The sequence below is a fragment of the Elaeis guineensis genome, chromosome 2 (assembly GCF_000442705.2).
Source record: "Elaeis guineensis isolate ETL-2024a chromosome 2, EG11, whole genome shotgun sequence".
NCBI classification, from domain to species: domain Eukaryota; kingdom Viridiplantae; phylum Streptophyta; class Magnoliopsida; order Arecales; family Arecaceae; genus Elaeis; species Elaeis guineensis.
In genome coordinates, this window is record NC_025994.2 from 78,606,419 (window position 1) to 78,629,985 (window position 23,567).

The window sequence follows — 23,567 nt, forward strand, 5'->3', positions numbered from 1 at the left end:
CCGCTTTAAGTTCCATGCTGACTTCTCTCGTACATATCTCGGCCATCCAAACTCCGTTTGAGGTGATCTTGATCTCGTTGGACTCTGTGGGCTCAATATGGATCGAATCTTGAGGTATCAAATACTAACAGTATGCATGGAGTTCATTTTGGATTTTATAGCTTCAAGCTTTTTATCAGAGTTACTACTCATGACTGCTTCCGAATAGATCCTAAAATCATCATTCTCAATGATATATGGTATATTCTCATTTTTAATGACAAACCTATACCTAAGTGGTATATTACACACTCTAGTTGACCTTTGAAGAGGAGATATGCGCAGTGGTTGTGCCTCATCAATGGGTACTTCATGTTGAGGATCAACTTATGGACTATCCACATATTGCTTCTGGATAGATTGTAGATCATGAACTTTCTTAAGTTCAATTGTCCTCCCACTGCTCTCTTCTTGGATAAATTTTTTTTTCAAGAAGATGACATGCCCACCGATAAACATCTTTTATTGAGTAGGATGGTAGAAGTAGTATCCTCTACTCTCCTTAAGATAACCTACAAAACTACACTTATCTGATCTAATACTGAGCTTATATCCTTCAATATTCTTGATATAAGCTGGCCAACCCATATCTTCAGATGTTTAAGGCTAGGCTACTTTCCTTTTTATATCTCATATGGAATACTAGTAACAGATTTAGTTGGTACTTTATTTAAAATATATGTTGCGGTCTCAAAAGCATATCCTAAAAAAAGATTAGAAGATTTGTGAAGTACATCATGGACCGTACTATATCTAATAAGGTACGATTCTTCTTTTTTGCAATACCATTTAATTGTGGAGTGCAAAGAGAAGTTTATTTAGAGAGAATTATATTATTTTTAAGATGATCAAGAAACTTGCTAGTTAAGTATTCTCCTCCTCGATCTTATTGAAGAGGCTTAATATTTTTGTCAGTTTGTTTCTCAATCATTTTTTGATACTTCTTAAACTTATCAAATACTTCGAATTTATATATCATTAAATACATATATCTAAACTTTGATAAATCATCAGTAAATATAATGAGCATGAGTAATCACCTCTGGCCTGAGTTGTCATGGATCATAAACATCCACATATACTACATCCAATAAGTCACTCATCCTTTCTCCATATCCAATAAATGGAGTCTTGATCATCTTATCTATGAGACAAGATTTACAAGTTTCATATGATTCAAAATTATAAGGTTCAAATAATTTTTTTTTATATAACTTGCTAATCATTGATTAATTTATATAATCAAGTCGGCAGTACCAAAGGTATGTAACATTCACATCTTCTCTCTTTTTTTTTATTTGATCAATATAAAAATATTATCTTTAAGTGACAAGAATAAACGATCGTTATCAACAAATGTATTGCCATAAAATTTGTTATAATGATAAATAGAGTAACTCTTGTCCTTTTCTCTTATTTTAAAACCATGTTCTAGTAACAAAGGAACTGAAACAATATTTCTAACAACATTAAGCATGTAATAACAGTCTTTTAATTCAAAAAATTTATCCAAAGATGACTTTAACAATAAGGTTCCTACAGTTTCAGTCTTGATGGACTCATCACTAGCACCAAACAGTACAAAATCATCTTCATTCAAATTTTTTATTTCCTATAGATCCTGCAACTATTTGCATAGGTGTGAACTACATGTGGTATCTAATATCCAAGAATCTGAAGTTGAAGTATCTAATGATAAATTTATTTATATTATATACAAATCTTTAGCAACGTTTGCTTTCTTTTGCTTCAAACTTGTCAGATAATACTTGCAATTTTTTTTCAGTACCCATCCTTCCCGTAGTGAAAATAGGTGCCTTTGGTAGAGACATTCTTTACTTTCTTCTTAGAGATGCTAGCCTTAGGGTTCATCTTTTTTTTTTTTAATTTGAATCTTTATCATTATAAAAAATTAAAATATTTGCGACGACCTTAGTATTCATCTTTTTTTTATTTGAATTTTTATCACTATAAAAAATTAAGATATTAGCGACGACCATTGGCGACGATGTTTTAGCTGTCACTAATAAAGGATATTAGCGACGGCATTATCGATGGTAATAATTTTATCGCTAATAAATTTTTTATTGATGGCTATTAGCGATGATATTTTTACCGTCTCTAATAACAGTTTTATCAACAACAAATAATGATAAAAAATAAGCCATCATAAAAAAATTATTTATTAAACTTATTAGCGATGGTGGAAACTATATTAGAGACAGCACTATTAGTGATGGATTTAGCTATCTGAAAAAAAAGAAAAAAAATTTATTTATTAAACTTATTAGCCATGACAAAAAGAGTATTAGTGACAAAAAGAGTCGTCGCTAATAATCATTAGCGATGACACTATTAGAGATAAATTATCATCATAAAAAATTTAAAAAAATTATTTATTAAACTTATTAATGATGGTAAATAATTATCTTCATCATTTATTATCTAAATAATTATCATTAGAGTATCATCATAAAAAATCATCTCGATCTGGTAGCTCTAGCTATGTCAATCAATAAAATTCGATTTTGATGATCACGAACGATCGCATGATGATCTGATAGATAGAGACCATCGATGGATCTAAAAATTTGTAATGATAATTTCGATGATATTTATAGTATACTATCAAAATTTTACTTCAATCAGACATTATTATCATGGTTAATTTAGCACAGAATGATTTCTATCATTAAATGAAAAATGTGCGATCAAAAGGTCAAACGATATCCGATTAAGATGATTTTTTAGATAATGATCTTTGTTACTATCTTAATCATTTATAAAATAATGATTGTATAATTTAAACTGCACGTACATGAGCCATCCACATTAAGTAAATCTTATAAAAGCATAAGTATAATTATTTAAGGACTTTAAGAATGAGTATCAAGAGACATATAGTTTTGCATCGTTCATATACATGCGATTTAAATTTTACAATCACCGCTGAATAAATGATGAAAGTAGTAGCAAAGATCATTTATCTAAAAAATTATCTTATAATTGGATATCGTTTGACTTTTTGATCACTCATTTTTTATTTAACGGCTCAAATCATCCCGTATTAAATTGATCATGATAATGATGTCTGATTGAAGTAAAATTTTGATAGTATACTATAAATATTATGAAGATCATTATTGTAAATTTTTAAATCCATCAGTATTCCTTATCTATTAGATTATTATGCGGTCATTCATGGCTATCGAAATTGAATTTTAATGATCGATATATCCAGGGCTATCAGATCGAGATGGTCTTTTGTGACAATATTCTAACAATAATTATTTAGATAATGAATAATAAATATGAGCTTTAAATTTTAAAATTAATAATTTTTTAAAATATTAAAGTTATTAGTGATGGCTTTTAGCGACAGAATTTTTACCGTTTCTAATATATATTATTAGCAACGAAATGTGATTATTAGCGATGGCAAAAGCTGACATTTGCACTGTTCTCATTAGAGAACAATCAGTTAATATGCATATAAGGCTCCATCAGATGTTCTCTTATTTGGTCAATTCAGTGAACTTATTCTCAAATGAGTACTCACATTCTTGTATTAACGTCACTACACAAATGATTGTGAGATCAATCATCCTCTTCATCGAACATAGATAGGATGTGCCAGTCTTATTAGTATCATTGATCTCCAACTCAATGATCCTATGACTAAAAATATTTTAGATTAGGACTATCAAAGATTTAGATCTCACTGACATGATCCCATCATGGCTTTAAAATATTTGTTCTAATCTATGAAGTTTATTATAATCTTAAACAAGCATTAAAATATAGCAAATAATGAAAAAAAATCTAATTTTATTAATAATTAATATCAAATATATGAGTTAGAAAAATAAAATATAGAAAATATTTCATCACATCGTATATGCGATTGACTTGTAAAGCACTATTCTTTCAGTAGTTACATCGATAAAGAGAGAAGGTATAGGTAGAATGAATGAGAAGAGAGTATGAAGGGGAAAATTGTATTTATGAGTTTCCTATGGCTTTCTAGTGTTTTCCTAAGCATAGATTTTCCAAGAGTTTGAAGGTGTGAAGAGTTTTACATAGCATTATATGCATGGATATTTTCTTTTAAGGAAAATACAAGAGCTTTTTTGGTGCCACTTTGCCAACAAAATGCAATCACCTATTGATTCCACATTAGGGCCGAAAATAGATCAGATACTAATATATCCATATCCATATCCATATTTATTTTATTTATCTAATACAAATATGGATACGGATATTAATCGAATGAAGAATTTATGCCCATATTTATTTAAATGGACAAGGTTATATAAATCAGATACCAAAAATATAGATATAAATATGAATATAAGTTGGATAATAAAATTTTATGACCATAGAATCAAAGATATTATTAAGTGGGCGATAAATGAAGTTAATGTGGCCATTTATTTTTTATAAAAAGTTAAATGCTATATAAAATTAAATAGAATCACAATGGAATAGGATATTTAGATACAGATCGGATAGTTGTCTATCCATATCTATATTTATTTATTTATTTTAACAGATATGGATATGGATACGGATATTAGTCAGATGCTCAAATTTTTATTTGTATCTGGATAAATTTGGATACAAAAATAGATCTCGATGAATTTTATTCTATCCACTTTCACCCCTATTCCGCACTCGTTTGGTAGATGTATAAATTTTCTTTCCTGTCCAATTGGTTGAAAGGATCTAAAGATTTGGAGGCCATTTTTGCACCTCACAAAGTGCATTCAATACTAACTACCCAACTTATTATTTTTTTTTTTTTGCAAGAATACGAAGTCTATTCTTCAAAGGCAACCAAATAAAGACCTTTGCCTTCTCTAGCATTGCTACTTTGCAATTTGAATTGTAGAATGGGTAGAGGGTTTCACCATTGTTGGTGAATTTATAGCATGACTCAACAATGAAGACACCACTTTTGGTCACACATCAGCAATTTCAGAAAGTCTAATGGGTGATAAGAGGTCAATCAATAGCTCCAACTATCTCTTCTCAACTAGAGAAAGAGGACTCTTGAGTTTAATCTTCCATTTCAAATGGCACCAGCTCCATTACGATGCATGTATAGTGTTCCTCCGGACAGCTTATCAGTACAATCCCTCAAATAGTAACAACAAATTATGTGGATCCAATCCAGATATCCTATCAAAACTTGATATTTTTGTCATTGCCTAATTTGAAAGCTATATAGTTCTAAAATGCATCAAGCTCCTTAGAAATATCCCTCTATGATTGTAAAATTTTAGAAGAAGACCTCCAGACATGCATCCCAAGCTTCTTTTTTGTGTAATAAGAAGTTTTTATTTTTTTCCACGATGGTGCATACAACCCTTTGATTTGTTTCCAAGCCCACTAGGCAAGTAGAGAAAGATCGATACTCTTGATACTCTTTAGGCCCAAACCTCCTTCCTTCTTTCCGCAAATATTATTCCACTTAACAATAGAATCCACTGATTGACTCTATCGCATTCCAAAGGAGTGCTTGCCTTATTTAGTCATTCTATTAGTCACATATTTAGGCAATCTGTAAATAGACATATGATATGATGTAGGGGTTGAGTGTAAATCAATGTAAATCTATGATGCAATCAGTGAAAATAGACTGCATTAATCAGTGTAAATCTACCTCTAATAAAAAGAAGCCTTCCTATCCATGATGCAAGCCTTGAAGCAAATTTTTGTAGAGGAGGCACCTAAGATGGATCGGAAATTTTCATGTCACATAGTGCAAGGCCCAAAGAGTTTGTCTTTATTGTAGTTCGTCATAGTAGCCATATAATCAGCTTCTCCTTCGTGTTGATGCAAATTACTGAATTTTTGTTGAAATTAATCTTCAAACCAGATACAATGTCAAGAAGGACTATTTTGATCGCCAAAGTAGTATCCCTTTTCCCCACATAATAAAGGAGAGTGTCATCCATATAGCAGGGACATGTAAGATTGGCCAAAGTTTGATTATCGCGAAGCCTTTCAACAAGCCCAATGGCCCCAACTAGCTTAAGAAGTCTACCCAACACATTTGTTATCATAATGAAAAGAGCTAGTGATAGTGGGTCTACTTATCTCAAACCTTGCTTATATTTTAACTATTTCCCAAATGAGCCACTAATGAGAATTGCCATCAATTTTGAAGATGGGAGATCATTAATCAAGAGATCTTTTTGTTTTTTGGAAAGCCTCTAGCTTGCATCACCAAAAAAAGGAATTAGCAATTAGCCTTATGAAATGCCTTTTTAAAGTCAAGCTCGCAGAAAACTCCTTTGCTTGTAATTCTATTGTAACAAGCCAAAATCTCATTTGCACTCAAAAAATTTTCTATAATTGAGTGACTTTTTATGAATGTAGAGTGTGATCTGCCCACCATCATGAGAAGAAACTTTGCCATTGAGTAGCCAGAGTTTTTATGATGATCTTGTAGAGGCCATTAAGCAATGTAATAGATCGCAGAATGCATCTCTTTTACAATTTGGCATTGCTTCCATCTTAGAAGCTTCAATCTTAATTAATTTAAGAGACATAATCAAACTTTAACTTATATAAATTAATCCTTAACTTGAAACACTTTTAAAAGCTAGGAACACTACTTTAACAACAATTCTCTTGTTTCTGGCACAAAAAAGGAGTGGCAAAGTGAAGGCTCTTGATCCTACCAACTGAAGGATTGTCACCAATGTTTTCGATTACTTCAACAGAGGCAACTTGTTTCAACAATGATGTTGACTGAAATAAACAAATCGGAGAGAGGAGAAACACCTCCTAGTGGTTCAAAAAAAAAAAAAAAAAACACCTGCTATGCTATTTTTTTAAGGGATTAGGTTGGCTGGAAAACCAGCCAACCAGTACACCTACTATGCTAAATCTGAAGTAGCAACAACAAATAGATATGTCCTACCCATTACTTGCATTAACACTATCTTTGGATACATATGATTTGCTAGAGACAGGTGATGTTTTCAGCCATTGATGGGAACTTGCTAGTGGAGCATTTTTACGGAAAATAGAACAACAGATGAAAAACTTCTTTTTTCCTCTTAGTTACCATAGATAATCTACATCTTCCATTCAGAAAAAAAACGAAACAAAAGTTATTATTGTTATCACTTTCCAATTTCCCAAAGGATTGCCTCGGGGGAAAGCATCAGTTCGCTCACTGATTAGTTTGGATACAGGTCAAGCATCTTAAGTTGACTCTACACTGACCTTTCTCTCTCTGAAACCTCATCTGAGGTAGTCTCATGATGCATTGCAAAATTTGGAACAAAAAGAAAACAAAATGAATGAAGTAGTTCACATATATTTTCTTTGCATATTACTGTTTTGATAGGTAAGACCTGAGATAATCCATATTATAGTACCTCAATGCATCAAATACAGGACAGTACATGTCTCACCATCAGAGTACACCACAAGGCCATCAGAGCTCAAGAGCAACCCTATATGTCTAGTGAGGGAAAGATAATAAGCATAATAATTTACATCTTATGATGGAAGTATCTACTACTGACCTGTTCTTGTTAAATTGCACTTGTTGAGAATCTGTATCTAACATTTGTACATCTGAGTATTACGAAGTTGCAGCAAGACTTGATGAGTCTAAAATGATGTATTAGTATCAGAAACTAATTCTCTGATGGATTATTGTACTTGATTTTTGGAACACTTCCTAGACTGTCTCTTTCCAATCTGCCACAAACAGGCAGATTTTGCAATTGTTGGGGCACATGTTGGAATTTTTTTTTTTTTTGAAAAAAAGAAAAATCTGAACTTCCAAAATCACAATTCTATCTCTAACTCTAGTTTTGTAATCCAAAATAAAATATTTCAGTTTAGGTTTCTCTAACTCTCTACACAGAATAAGGCCTCCACAGGCTTATGGCTGCATTTCTTCTCATAATTCCAAAATGGTACGCATTGCATAAGGAAGACAATTTTTAATACTTGTGCTGCTTGAGGAAAGAGTAAGTATAGATAACTGTTTTGCCCAAAAAGTAGAGAACTTCTCTAGAGTCCCTCGAAGTTTGGAGAGTCCATCCATGGCAGCCATTTTCAAAACCATGTACTGGTCATCCCCAGCTTTGATGAATTCCACTGTTTCTCATTGCAGCAAATTAGTACATTTAGATAAGATTAAATATCAATCGTCTATCAATCAATTAAGACATAGTCAAAATTTTAGAACTGTCATCTATTGTCAATACATACATTAGAAGAGCAACAAAGGCATTGCAGACCATAAAATATAAGAGCTCACAAAATGTTATTCCATGAATACTATTTAGTCCTAAGAAAAACGAGCTATGACAATTTAAGCTTTCGAGTAAGTCATGGTTCATCGCTTCCCAATTCCCATTCTGTGCATCCCATAAACTTCTTTAGAAAGTTGAATTCCTATATAGCTTTAACGAGATGCCATTCCTGCTTTTCATTTTCCAGAACCTGGTCACAGGCAAAGAAACAAGATCATATATATAAGCTTCAGGATTAAGCATCAAAATGGCACAATAAGTGATAGTTCTTTATTACTCTGGACTTGTTGATAGCAACATAAACGGCCATCGTTCTTCTAAGGTTCTGCAACATTGGGCAAGAGATATACAGAGATAAGTGGATCAAATGAAATTAAGTATTCGCTATATCTGAAACAAAGGTGCATGTTGCAAGTGAATCCAACAGGAATGGTGGCAAATGCTGCAAAGTTAAGATGTGGAACAAAAATGTCAATCATACATGGCAATTATTAAAATGAAACATTTTAGCTGAAACAGGAATAAGAAGACCATTTTTGTTTATTTAGTTATTATATTATTTTTTATAAATTTTTATTATTTTTTTGGCCAGAAGTTGTTGATGCAGTTGGTTGGCCTTACCCTAAATGCTTTCCCTGTCGGAGGTGTAGGCTTCAAATCCTAGATATTGCTGAAAATTATAACTTATCGTTCGGTAAGCATAAATTTTAAAGATTGAGAATTTGATGTTGATTTAAAATGCTTGCACCTCTTTTCTTTGGTCAAGCAACATGCCTTTTAGATCGATTTAGAAATCTTATTCTTAGAAACTTAAAACCTATAATGTGGATAAAGTAGATGATTTGGCAGCTCTAGTTTGTCGAATCCATGCCCATTAAAGTCATTGATCACACCTTAGGATAGAATATTGTGCTTCTGGATGCAAGTGATGGATTCTCGCTACATTTATATCTTCGTTGTGACAAGTTGGGGTTTTAGTATGATGATCTCTAAAGCTAGAAACAAATCCACAAAATAGCTGCCAAGTGTTTGAGGTCTTTAATGTCTGCCACATGGAATTCTTCTTTAACTGATTATAGGTTATCTGATATTGATAAGAATTTGCAGTTTCCACGTGCCGCTTGTCATTAGAAACCAAATCCACAAGAATAGCTGTTGTCATTAGTAGCTAAAGAAAATTAAAGATCCAACTGCTAAGATCATTGGCTAAAAAGAAGCTTAGAGTGAAAGAATAGTATCTTATAAGCCAATCACATGGGGATGCAAAGGAATCTTTCTATGATATCTTCCTACTCATTTGTATGATATTAGTTATTTTATTCATGAGATATTGTGTTTTATCATTCGCTGCATCATATTTTTATAATTATGATAAACCTCATAGATTAGGGCAATGATTTTAGGGCCATAATGAGATCATACCAGTGAGACCTAAAATCTTGATAGCCCTAATTTAAAATATTTTCAGTCATTGGATCATTGAGTTGGGGATCGATGATATCGATAAGACTAGTACATCCTATGTATGCTCGATGGAGAGGGTGGTTGATCTCACAATCACTTATGAGGTGACACTAATATAAGGATGTAGGTGCTCATTAGAAAATGAGTTCACTGAACTGACCTGAAGGAAGAACATCTGATGGAGCCTTACAGCATGTCGATAGATGATTCTCTAGTGGGAGTGGTGTTTGTGATCTTTTGACCTGAGATCACCATAGTACCTTGTGTATATGGATCCTTACTTCGGTTTATTCCCTAACACATCACTTTCAGATGTGTGTGGAATATTCTGAGTATGATAAAATATGCATGGAGGTAGTAAGTAGTCAATAAAGAATCGATCACTTCTTGTAGAAAGAAAGAACATCCTATGTGATCTCATAGGATGATGACTCTGAGAGTCTCTGATCAGAGCAGGGATGAACAGTAGAAATAATTTCTACTAGTTCATCAACCGAGTCATCATCATCGAATTGAGATACATATGGATAGGTTTTTGGGTTTGATATATTTCCATACCTATGGTCTTTCTGAGATGTTGTGTGATCGAAGGATTGAATTGCACAGTAACTCATCGTGGAAGGATAATTTTGGTATTTATACTAAATTCTAAATCTTTTAGATAGTCATGACACGTTGTTAGACTTCAATCTTGACTTATGAACTCATCAAAATTAAAAGAGTTTAATTTGAGAATCAATTAGGAAGAATCCTAGTTGATTGGGATTCTTCGGCTGACCTAATCTAATTTGATTAGGATTATGTCATGAGTCTTAATCCACTGCTAGCTAGATTTGGAACCCAATGGATCACACATAATAAAAATTTGGTCTTGATCCAATCTATTTGGATTTATTGTAAATCCAATGCGTTAATTGAATTGCTAGTACATGAATTAACCTAAGTTTTCAATTGGGTTCAGTGCAAAGATGTTTGTGCTAACCTAAGCTTGTTGTCTTGATCTAATGTGATTGGGTTTGAACCTATATTTAAATAGGTGGCTGATCTAAGTTTTATGAAAGAGTTTCATGTCAGATTAACCTCCTCCACGCTTAGCCACGTGCCATATTTTTTGGGATGCCACATTTATTTTGGCGTTGGAGAAGAGAAGTCCTTCTCTTTTACTTCTCTTAAATTCCTTACTATTTATTCCACGTGTTTCTTATTTCCTTGTGTCATGTGATGATACTTGGGATGTGAGACACAGAAGAGAAGGAAGAGTCCTTCTATGGCAAGGAGTTTGAACGTCAAATAAATTCAGACACCTTTTTATATATGCGTTGAGTTTATGAAAGAGTCCTTAATGGTACGGACTCTTTATTTTCTCATGCTAATTCCTTTTCCACACACCAAGAGTTGGCATTATATTTTTTCTAGGCAGGGGAAGATTTCTTCTGCTGGTAAACTACTTCATAATCCATGCCATACATCTTAGTTTCCATGCAAAAATTAAATTGGTGCGTGTAAGAGTTAAGGGACGCCAAGAGTTGGCGTCCCATGGTATCGCCCCTTATTTCCTATAAATAGGGGCGCTACAACCGGGTTCTATGCCCAATTTGGGATGAGAATAGGCATGGAAATGGAGGGAAAAATGATAAAAAAAATCTAGATAAACACAAGAAAAAGAGGGAGAGAAAAATGGAAAGAAAGAGAGGAGAAAAAGGAAAGCATGAGATGCTTGTCCTAAAATCAGATTGTTCAAGTGTTAAACATCTGATTTGATTTTTGTGTGGTCAGATCTTTTGAAAAAGGGTCCCTAAAGAGGTACTAGTCGAGGTTATGAAGACATATAAGTGATGGTACAACCCATTCTTGTGAAGGACGATCAGCAGTGCACTTAAAAAGAAGGCTGCAGCACCATATTAAATTGAAAAGGGCCCTGATCAATTCTATGTGGATCACTATTGGAGGGTTCTACTTTAGAGTCTCATGGAAATCTCAAGATTACTAGTTTGTGGTCTTCGTGTTGGTATATGATTTTTGATCTTCTCTTATTATACATGCTTTTGTTATTTGATTGCAATCATCAAGATGTTCTTAGGACTTTTGTGTTTCGGTAGTCTAGTTTAAATGTTAAACTTATTTTTAATTATTGAATATATAATTTTTTTTAAATTATATTTTGCTGCATCACCAGAGTCCAACAGTGGTACCAGAGCCACTCTTGATTGATTCAATCAAATTTCATGTTATTTTTGTGATATGGATTAGATCCAGTTCAAACTATGTTAAAATTAGATTTTCTGATTGATGTTTTATTGATGTTTATGATGCATATTATGTTAGTGATAAATGTTATCATTCCATGTTCGAACCTTAGATATGTAAATTCCATAATTTTATACCTGTAAGACAAGTTTAAGATTAGATCTTGTGATCTAATTTTTAATGGAATTTTAAATCCAGTGCATGTGATGCACGGGGCCTTGGAATGATGCATATCGATGTACATTACCAAGATATAGGGTTCTTGCATTTGATGCATCTACCTAAGATCCAAGGGCCAACCACCATGTTATTGGTTACTCACCTTTATGGGTCAACCATCTTAGTTGTTGCTCGAGGTATTTGTGGAGCTGAAAAGATTTGATCATGAAAAGGAAGCTTTAGATATAGATTAGAATTTTTGCCGATAGATTTGTTTAACTATAATTCATTATTCTAATGTAATTAAAATTAATGATTATAGATTAAATCAAATTTATAGTTCTAATTTGATTAAAAATCATATTTAATTTAGGTTGATCAAATTATCATTTACCTAATTCGATTAGGATTTGAGTCATGGTTGACTGAATCTATGCTAACCTAACTGGATTAGTGTTAACCTAGAATTGGTCAACTCAACTCAAAAGGATGATAAATAATTGACTTAAAATTAAAATTGGGTCAAGTGTTGAACTCGAATAAAAAATCCTAAATGAGTTCTATGTCCATATATTTAAACATCTTCATTGACATGCTTATGAATGATGTCGCAATTTAAATAATATGAGTAGTTAGTTATCATGTTTTATACTTGTTATAAAATGCATATTGATTGGTTATGGACTATAGTACATCCATATGATGGATGTATGCTTGAATGCTTCTCTATCGGCTGATTATATAAATGCTTCTATAAGAGTTACAATAGGGGCTGGATGTCCCTGATGCATTGTATTATCAGCTATACCTTTCTTTTGTATGTTCCCAACTATTGATTGAAATTTTTACATATTGATGTAAAATAACAGAAAAAAATTATTTGAGACTAGATAAAAATTATTTCTCTCTATTTTTAAATATAGATCAAGTATTCATGATAGACTTCATAGAGATGAAGACTAGACTACTAAGCAATTGGAGAACAGAGGCACATTAAGATTGACAATAAGATGGTTCAATCTATGATACACCTAGGATTTAAGCCATAGATCATCTTGTGGCTCGGATGATTTTTTTGAAGTTCATAACCATTAGTTTTCCTTTATTTCCTCTTATATGCTGGTAGTTTAAATTAAAGTTTAGATTGCATATAATGCATGAATATATGTTGAGGATGTGTATAAGACCTAAGTCCCTCATATAAATTATATTAAGTCATAATAGTAAAGTATTAAGAACACTACTCATGCCTTCCTTCTTGCTAAGCTTGTATTATGTCAAGAACTATAGTAGACTTATTGTGCTATCTATAAGGCTTACTGTAGGGACTGACTTGGTACTATCTTAGTGCATAATGAAGCTAATGATATTTAGCTCATACTAAATCAATGGAGTGTATCATAAACTGTAGTGAGTTTGTTGTGCTATCCACAAGGCTTGCTATAGTGATTGGTATGATGTTGACTTAATAATGCTTATGGCATATTCTGGTAGTACTGTCTTGTACTATCTACAAAGATAGTATTATTCAGATATGACCATATAAGAGTTTGACTTAACTAAAATACTATAGTTTGTTATGCTATTGATAAGGCTATAAGTATTTTAGAGGTAAAAATTATGTTGAGAGTTGCATGAGATGCAATTGATAAAGAGTTACCTATCCTTGAACTCATAGGAGCTTGTTGTGCTATCCACAAAGCTTTTTATGAGGAATTGGGATCTCAACCCCACTAAGAAACTTCATGATAGATTTTTCATTTTCATATTTGAGGGTTATGAAATTCGTTAAAATAGTGAGAGACACAATTAGAAAAAAATCTCATCTAAATTATGCATGTTATCATGAGTAGTCCTTTTATGTTCTTATATATATCTGCATCTTTACTTTCACTACTTGGTATATTTTTAAAAATTGATCAAACATCACAAAATGGTTGAGAAACTTGAGAATAGTTCTCATATAAGAGATAGTCTCATATTCTCCTTATTCCAATTTGATCGGAGTTGATATTATATTGAAAGAAATACCGCATATAAGATATGATGGGATGACAGTATGACTGTCAAATATATCCTGATTAACTTAATCATGTGATTAAGTCGATATCATGAATAGTGAGTTAATTTAAGATTTAATCCTTCTAACTCTCTTGAATTTTTTTTTTTTAGTATCTCCTAGGAGAAGAAAGGTGAAGATTGTCTTCACCATAGGTGTCTATTATCATTACAGTAATTATGAGCATTAGAGATAAATTACAAAAGTTGTCTTGTAAGTGTGAAGCAGTAGCAGGATACAAAAGTTGCACCTGCTAATGATTTATATATGATACAAACTAATTATCATTGAATGTTTCAGTTTCAAAATTTGGGTATGTAAAATCTTATATAGATTTTACTTATACAAAGTATTGCTAGACCTATAAAACTGAAGTAAGGTGATTAAAGTGATGTGACTACTTACCTGTTTGGCACTGATGGATGGTCCATTCATGCTAAGATTGTAGAAATCTACTTATTTAGAAATTAGTAGACCATTGTTATATGTCTGAATTTATCAGAAATATTATTTTAAATCTTTTGCTATTAAAGTATGGTTTTGAAATTAATGTAAAAAGTAAAAGTTACTCTCCTTCTGATAAATTTTAAGGCTATAATCTTATGTTTCTGTCACTCAATGATGTTGTTCTTCATATTGATGAGAATAAGAAATGAATATGTGATGGTCACATATCTTTGGTATTACCAACTTAGTCATTTTTGTGAGCCAAAGAAAATAAGTAATACAAAGAAGAGTTCTTTGTCAATATGATTTTGAATCATATAAAACTTGTAAATCTTGTCTCATAAATAAAATGATCAAGATCCCATTTATTAGACATGAAAAAAGACGAGCAAAGTATTAGGTCTTGAACATATAGATGTTCGAAGACTAATAATATCTTGACCCAGAGATGGATACCACATATGAGATATAGTATGTTTCTTAATCTGCTTCACAAATCTTATTGTCTTATTCTGAGGATATGTCCTAGAAATTGATATATGTGTTTTGAATCAGATACCATCAAAATCTGTTACTAGCAATTTATATAAGATATGGAAAAGGCCAGAGACATGTTGCACAGCTTATGTGAAAAGAGTTGATGCACATAAGTTTGTACTAAAATAGATTTATATATATATTTATAGGTTATCCTAAATAGTAGTATGTGATACTATTTCTACTACCTTATTGGATAAAATATTTTGTCGGTATATATGCCACCTTTTAGAAAATTTTTTTTTTCTAAACAGAGATTAGTGGGAGGATAATTGAACTTGAGAAGCTCAAGACCTATGAACTATACCATAATACCATAATAACCTATGGAGTGTCCACAAGTTGATTCTCAACCAGATGTGCTCATTGATGAGGCATAATTATGAAACATATCTCCTCACCGAAGGTCAATCTGAGTGAGTAATGTACCACTTAAATATGGGTTTGTCATTGAGAATGACTATACATTATATATTATTGTGAATAATATTTTCTTAATCTATTTGGAGATTGTCATGAGTAGAGACTCTGACAAATGGCTTGAAATCATGACATCCGAAATGAACTTTCTGTACATCAATCAAGTATGGACTATGGTTGAAGTACCTATGGGTGTGATCCAACAGGTTGCTATCAGGAATGTCAATCCCAATTTTTACTATTGCCACACACCATCTAGAGAGTTTGTCTTTAGTGGGAGAGCAAATGTATTTATGGATTCAAGCAGGTATTGAGGAGAAGGTACTTCTATTTTTGATGAGATAGTCAAAATATTTGACTTTATCAAAATATAGATGAACCATGTGTGTGAGCAAGAAGATAAGTACAAGTACCACTAACTTCTTGATGATGTATGTGGATAATATACAGCATATTGAGAAAGTAGTTTCGATATTGTACTCGATCAATAATATGCTTATCATAAAAATTTTCATGAAAAAGATTTGGGTTTAGCATCCAATATACTTGGCATCTATAGTGATAGATGTAAGTGGATGTTTGGCTTATCCCGTCTAGATACATAGATTTTATGTTGAAGGGGTTCAACATGAATGGGTGTAAAAGAGTTTACTTACCCATATATTCAATGTACCAAGCCTAATGTGATTTATACCTTGTGCATAATCATTGATTTCAGTTAGATCCATGATAGAATCTTATAAAAATTGAGAAAAGTATTCTCACAGTACTTGAGAAGTACTAGAGGAGTAGTGAATTAAAAGAGTTTCAAATAGCAAAATGTGTTTATTTCAGTTAAATGTTATTAGTGCAAGTTGCTAAGAAAAGTTGCCTGATAAAAGGTTCATCACTGAGTTGGGTGTGGTCTCACTAGGAACCCACGCACGTCCTAGACACTTTTACCTTATTTATGATTTGATCATAAAATGAGAACATCATAATGGAGTAGTTCACTAAGCCTTAACACAGCAGTAGTGTATTCACCATCCTGATTGTATGGGCATCAGGTACAGGGGTGATTGGGTTTAGTGCAAGTGAGAGATTGAAAGAATAGTATCCTACAAACCAATCGCATGGAGATGCAAAATTTTTTTTCTATAATATCTTCCTACTCATTTGCATGACATTAGTTATTTTATTCATGAGATATTGTGTTTTATCATTCGCTGCATCATTTTTTTATGATTATGATAAACTCCATAGATTAGGACAATGATTTTAGGGTCATGATGAGATCATGCTAGTGAGATCTAAAATATGGATAGCCCCAATCTAAAATATTTTCAGTCATTGGATCATCGAGCCGGAGATCGATGACACCGGTAAGACTGATACATCCTATGTATGCTCGATGAAGAGGATGGTTGATCTCACAATCACTTGTGTGATGACACTAATACAAAGATGTAGGTGCTCATTAGAGAATGAGTTCACTGAACTGACCTATAGAAAGAATATCTGATAGAGCCTTACAGCATGTCGACAGATGGTTCTCCAGTGAGAGTGGTGCTTGTGATCCTTTGATCTGAGATCACTATGGTATCTTGTATATATGGATCTTTACTTTAGTTTATTTCCTAACACACCACTTTAAGATGTGTGTGAAATATTCTGGATATGGTGAAGTATGCATAGAGGTAGTGAGTGGTCAATAAGAAATTGGTCACTCCTTGTAGGAGGAGAGAATATCCTATATGATCTCATAGGATGATGATTCTGAGAGTCTCTAGTCAGAGTAGGGATGAACAGTAGAAATAATTTCTACTGGTTCATTAATCAAGTCATCATTATCGGATCGAGATACATGTAGATAGATATTTGGGTTTGACATATTTTCATGCCCATGATCTTTCCAGAATGTTGTGTGATCGAAAGATTGAATTACACGATAACTCATCATGGAAGGATAATTTTGATATTTTCATCAAATTTTAAATCTTCTGGGTAGTCATGACATATTGCTAGACATCAATTTTGACTTGTGGACTCATCAAAATTAAAAGAGTTTAATTCGAAAATCAATTAGGAAGAGTCATAGTTGATTGGAACTCTTGGGCTGACCTAATCTAATCGGATTAGGATTATGTCATGAGTCTTGATCTACTACTAGCTAGATTTGAAATCCAATGGGTCACACACAATAGAAATTTGATCTTGATCTAATTTATTTGGATTTATTGTAAATCCAATGGGTTAATTGAATTGCTAACACATGAATTAATCCAAGGTCCCAATTGAGTTCAATGCAAAGGTATTTGTGCTAACCTAAGCTTGTTGCCTTAATTTAATGTGATTGAGTTTGAACCTATATTTAAATAGGTGGCTGCTCTATTTTTTATGAAAGAGTTTTATGTCAGATTAACCTCCTTCACGCCAAGCCATACGCCATATTTTTTGGGACACCACATTTATTTTGGCATTGGAGAAGAGAAGTCATTCTCTTTTACTTCTTTTAAATTCCTACCATTTCTTCCACGCGTTTCTTATTTCCTTGTGTCATGTGATGATTCATGGGATGTGGGATGTAGAAGAGAAGGAAGAGTCCTTCTCTGGCAAGGAGTTTGAACGCCAAATAAATTGGGACACCCTTTCATATATGCATTGAGTTTATGGAAGAATCCTTAATGGCATGGACTCTTTGTTTTCTCATGCTAATTCCTTTTCTACTCACCAAGAGTTGGCGTTATATTTTTTCTAGGTAGAGGAAGAGTCCTTCTGCTAGTAAACTACTTTATATTCCATGCCATACATCTCAGTTTCCATGCAAAAATTAAATTGGTGCGTGTAAGAGTTAAGAGATGCCAAGAGTTGGCGTCCCATGGTATCGCCTCTTATGTTCTATAAATAGGGGGCACTTTAACCTAATTCTACACCCAATTTGGGATGAGAATAGTAATGGAAATAGAGAGGAAAATGATGAAAAAAATCTAGATAAAGACAAGAAAAAGAGGGAGAGAAAAATGGAAAGGAAGAGAGGAGAAAAAGGAAAGCATGAAATGCTTGTCCTAAAATCATATTGTTCAAGTATTGAACATCTGATTTGATTTTTGTGTGATACGATTTTTTGGGAAAGAGTTTCTAAAGAGGTCTTAGTGGAGGTCATGAAGGCATACAAATGATGGTACAATCCGTTCTTACGAAGGACGATCGATAGCGCACTTAGGAAGAAGGCTGCAGCACCACATCGAATTGGGAAGGGCCCTGATCAATCTTGTGTGGATCACCGTTGGAGAGCTTCTACTTTAGAGTATCATGGAGATCTCAAGATTACCAATTCGTAATCTTCGTGTTGGTATATGACTTCTGATCTTCTCTTGTTATGCATACTTTTATTATTTGATTGTAATCATCAAGGTGTTTTTAGGATTTTTGTGTTACGGTAGTATAGTTTAAATGTTAAATTTATTTTTAATTATTAAATATATAAAAAAAAAATTAAAATTATATTCCGTTGCATCACGGGAGCCCAACATAGAGTCTCTGTTCTTCTGGATCATTTAGGTGCTCTGCTAAACAATTGTATCAAAGTTTTCCTTAGAAAAATAATTCTAGCAAACTTTTTCCATTCTTAGAATCAATCGAAATGAACTTTAAAACATGTATCAAGGGAAAATAGGGTTCAGCTGGCTGCTACTGCAATGCAAAGATCTCATAAGGTGTTGCTAGGATTGATGAATATCCCATCTCGGAAGGAAAGAAAGAAAAGAAACATAAAAATGAAGACAGGTCAAGGCAAGGTATATACCTGGAAAGAACCGAAACCATGGTTCAAAGGGAGTATGGAGGAGGCATGGATCAGAGAGCAACGCCACTGCTACTTGAGGGCATTTTGGAACTGCTGTTGCAGGTGGTGGTGTTGAGATTTGTAGTGAAGCTGAAGGGGGACTTGTTATAGAAGGCGTGCACTGATGCATCCTCTGAGTATACATGCACCTGCTGGATGCCTTCGATTATTTCCCACTCCCGGCTGTTCCTTTGGCAAATATTTCTTATCAGTTCCATGCTGCACCGGATCTCCAGCTTCTCCAGGTAAGTTGTGTGTACTTCTGTCCCTCCTCCTGTAGGCCTATTTACTCCTTTCACTAAGTGTAGCGGGAGCGATCCCATTTTATAATCGACCAGTTTCATTCTTTTCCAGGATTGAAGATTCTCCACCACTTGCAATTTCGGGCAGTTATCAACCTCGAGGGTTGTGAGTGCGGGGAGGTCTGAAATTTTCTCCAGGTTGGGATTGTACTCCATATGCAATTCTTTGAGCGAAAGGAGGTTCTCGATCGTTGTTAGGCTGCCGGCACGCCGGATCTCCAATTTTGTCAGGGAGGTTGCATGGAGCAGGAGACCCTCGGGAAGAGACATCAACTTAGGGCAGTCACAAAGACACGGGGGACTTCAGACGTGGCATTGCTTGTGTTCCTTTATCCCAATGCCATTCCTGCCAATTAGGCAAAAAACGAAACTCTAGTGTCTTCAGCTCGGGGAATACATGCTTGGAGGTATCTACTGCTGCTCTGCCGCCGCGACTACTAGTGCTACTAGTACCAACCGAAAATTCAGGTCCAATGTCTATGACTGAATCAGCATTCCAGATCTCAAGATACTCTAGATTAGGGAGCAGCCCGCAAGGTGGAAGCCGCTCACAGTACTTGGTACCATATAGAACCAACCGCCTCAAACTTGGAAAAAGAATTGATGTTGATGAAGATGTCTCTGCCATCCATTTTGGGAATTCACGACCGAAGTAATTGCAGATGTGCAGTCGTTCCAGGGAAGGTGGAGGGTGGAGCTCTTCAAACACTTCCTCGATTCTCCTCATCTCCTCCTCACTGGGTTGAAGTTCTGGCGTGCAACGTAGCTCGAGTATACTAAGCTTGGGCTTGTTTCTGAGTTCGGCTACTCTTGCCTCGGAGCTGCTGGATATGCAGTCCAATTTTTCGATTGAAAGATCCATGAGACACGAGAGGGATCTCAATTCTTCCACCGTGCACCATCTCTCTGACCTGTTCCTCTGCAGCGTAAATCCTCTTTCTGTATGAAGATTTTGAAGCCTTCCTAGCCCTACCGGCATCCCAGCCACCTCCGTAAAATCAACTCTGAGGCTTCTTAGGTTGTGTAAATTCACGATGCTATCAGGAAGGCGAGAAAGGTAGCAACACTGATAGATATCCAAGAACTGTAGATTTCTGATATTCCCTATGGTTTCCGGAATCACACTTATCTTGGTAAATGAGATATTTAGGTACCTCAGGTGCATGAGGTTGCCTAAAGAATCTGGCAATCTTTGAATTCCTGAGGAAGACATATCCAGCACTCTTAAATGAGAAAGTTTATCACAAACAACATCCATCTGAGTCTCAGACATGAGCCTCATGTTCCATATTAGAGTCCTCAATGTGTCCTTTTTTACCAAGGCATCAGCGATTTCCATCATTGGCCCATTAGTGCCAACTTCGTGCACGTTGCTGACAAATACACGAGGCAGCTTCATCGGCCCATTGCTGCTGCCTACTTCGGGCACCTTACTGACAACCGAGCTCTCATCTTGTGCCAGATACCGAGCAAGACAGTGCAGGAGGTCACGCATCTGGCATATATACTGATCATATGGCTGCAGAAGATTTCGCATAATCAACTCTCTGTAGTACTCATTTGCGGTCTCTTCCATGGTTGAACTCCCCTCAGCTTTCACGAATCCCTCAGCAATCCAAAGTTCAGTAATAGTACCCATCAAAATTCGATGGTCTTCAGGAAATAATGAGCAATATATAAAACATTGCTTCAGATAGCTCGGTAGATCTTCATAACTCAGATATAATGCTCCCTTGACCTCCTCAGGGAGCCCAGATGTGGTCCATGCGGTGCTTTCAAGAACTCCATTCCAAGCTCTCCCGGTCCTCTCCTTGGTGCATAGCACCCCTGCAACCGCTTTAATGGCTAGAGGAAGGCCATCACATTTCTTAACAATCTCCATCCCTATGTCCTTGAGATGCTGGATCTCTCCCTCCTCTCCTGTCAAGACCATCTTCTTGCAAAGCAATAACCAACTATCCTCTAAAGACAGTTTGTTGACGTGATGGGTGTTCACTGCCATCATCTGCTTCGCGATCTGTTCATTTCTTGTTGTGACAAGGATCCTACTGCCAGCAGCACAACTTTTTAATGTGTTGCATAACAAGTCACACCAGACTTTTGCAGTCCAAACGTCGTCAAGAACAAGAAACAACTTCTTACCCCCAAGACTGCTCTCGACTTTGGGCTCAAGCGAGGACTTGCTCTGATCCCCGGCAAGATCATCCTTGGTGCCGTCGTAGATATCTTTCAGCAAGTTTATGTCATCAAAGTCTTGCGATACACACACCCACTTCTTCACTGAGAACCCCTCCTCAATCCTCCGGTCATTATATATCCTTTTAGCAAGTGTACTCTTACCAATCCCCCCTGCACCCACAATTGCGAAAATAAGAACGTTTCTCCGTCCGTCATCCTTAATTAGCGAATCAACCAAGCTCCGAGTGTGCTCTTCAATTTCAGATCCTACAATATCAATCTCAACTACAGGAGATGTTTTGCGACTTTTTTGAGATGTCACTTCCTGCTTGTCAGGGGAACTGATTTGGAGATTGAATTCAGACCTCCCCATAGAGATCTCCTCAAGCTTTAGATTGAGTTCTCTAATCTTTGTGCCAATCTCATGAGCAAGTAGAGGCTTTCGGAAGCAATAGAGAAGGGAGAAGGGGAAGCATGCCGAAGAAGTGGATGAAGAACCTTCACTACACTTGTTGGCCTCAATGTGACAGAGGTCGAGGATGTCATCGGCATCGTACATAACATCCTTGAGCTGCTTGAGCCAGTCATCAATGGCCCCATCATTGATCCTTCTCCTCTCGGCGTCGGCAAGGACTTTGCTGATCATACGAAGCTTGTTCTGAAGCTTTTTGATCTCGCCAGGCACACCCAAGAGCATGTCAACCTCTTTCTCCACCAACTCGACCAGTAGTTCAGCAAATCTGGAGACGAAGGCATCCAATATCATTGCCATCTTCTTCCTGGAATGGTTGGGGCTGCGAGCAAAGGAAGAGAGAGCTAGATCTGATTTCTCTCACAAGCTATCAGTGACCAGCACCATGGTCAGTGCAGGAATCTAATGCAAGATGGGAGCAAAGGCCTTGACCCATGACATTGACTCCAATCGGGATCCTCTACGGTGCATGTTCGCACCACAGAGCTATTCAGCACTCGATGACCGCCACATCATCCATCACAGAGACAGATAATTGATGTAACGGCAACTTCGCGATGGAGGGTTGGACGGTGCCAAAAAACGTACGGCTGGATCCAAACTCGACTCGATATCCCAAAAGAAATTTCCGGCCACCCTTTCCCACCATTCAGTAAAGCCCCGTGGGCACAACGTCGTTGGGAAGAGACACAGCACCAACTTAATTTGAGCTCACCAGCTCGCAAAAAATTATAGGAAGTGAGGGCAGATGGACAAAGGAACGCAGCAACTATCACGCCAACTAGCTGTTGTCCGTTGTTTTTATGATAAAAAAAAAAAGGGGAAGACAAGAACTAGTGGCCATGACCGACCTTTGAAGGAATCTCGCAAGCTGTCGTCACTTCCATTATTAAAGCCGCAAGCACATGACCGCTACATGGGACCATCCATATAATACGTTAACGAGAAATAAGCTAACTTATCTCAGCTGGTTGCAGCTCATCACCACAGCAAACGATAAAAAAATTGCACGAAAATTACAATATCAGCTTTTGTTTGCATTTCATCATCTTCAGGGTTGAGGACCTTAAACGATTTTGTGCTGATTTGAAATTTGAATCATTCCAGCTCCACCAGCCGATGTTCCCCATCC

General features: G+C 35.1%; 1 protein-coding gene across 1 annotated transcript; it reads right to left on the reverse strand.

The window, feature by feature from the left end:
- Positions 1–8,166: 8,166 nt before the first annotated feature.
- LOC109504743 (putative disease resistance protein RGA3) lies at positions 8,167–23,463 on the reverse strand. Its single transcript, XM_073251898.1, is given in 4 exon segments — positions 8,167–8,517; positions 8,605–8,652; positions 19,445–20,076; positions 20,078–23,463. Coding segments are annotated over 2 exon segments (3,240 nt in total). The 5' UTR covers positions 22,736–23,463; the 3' UTR covers positions 8,167–8,517; positions 8,605–8,652; positions 19,445–19,494.
- Positions 23,464–23,567: the final 104 nt, after the last annotated feature.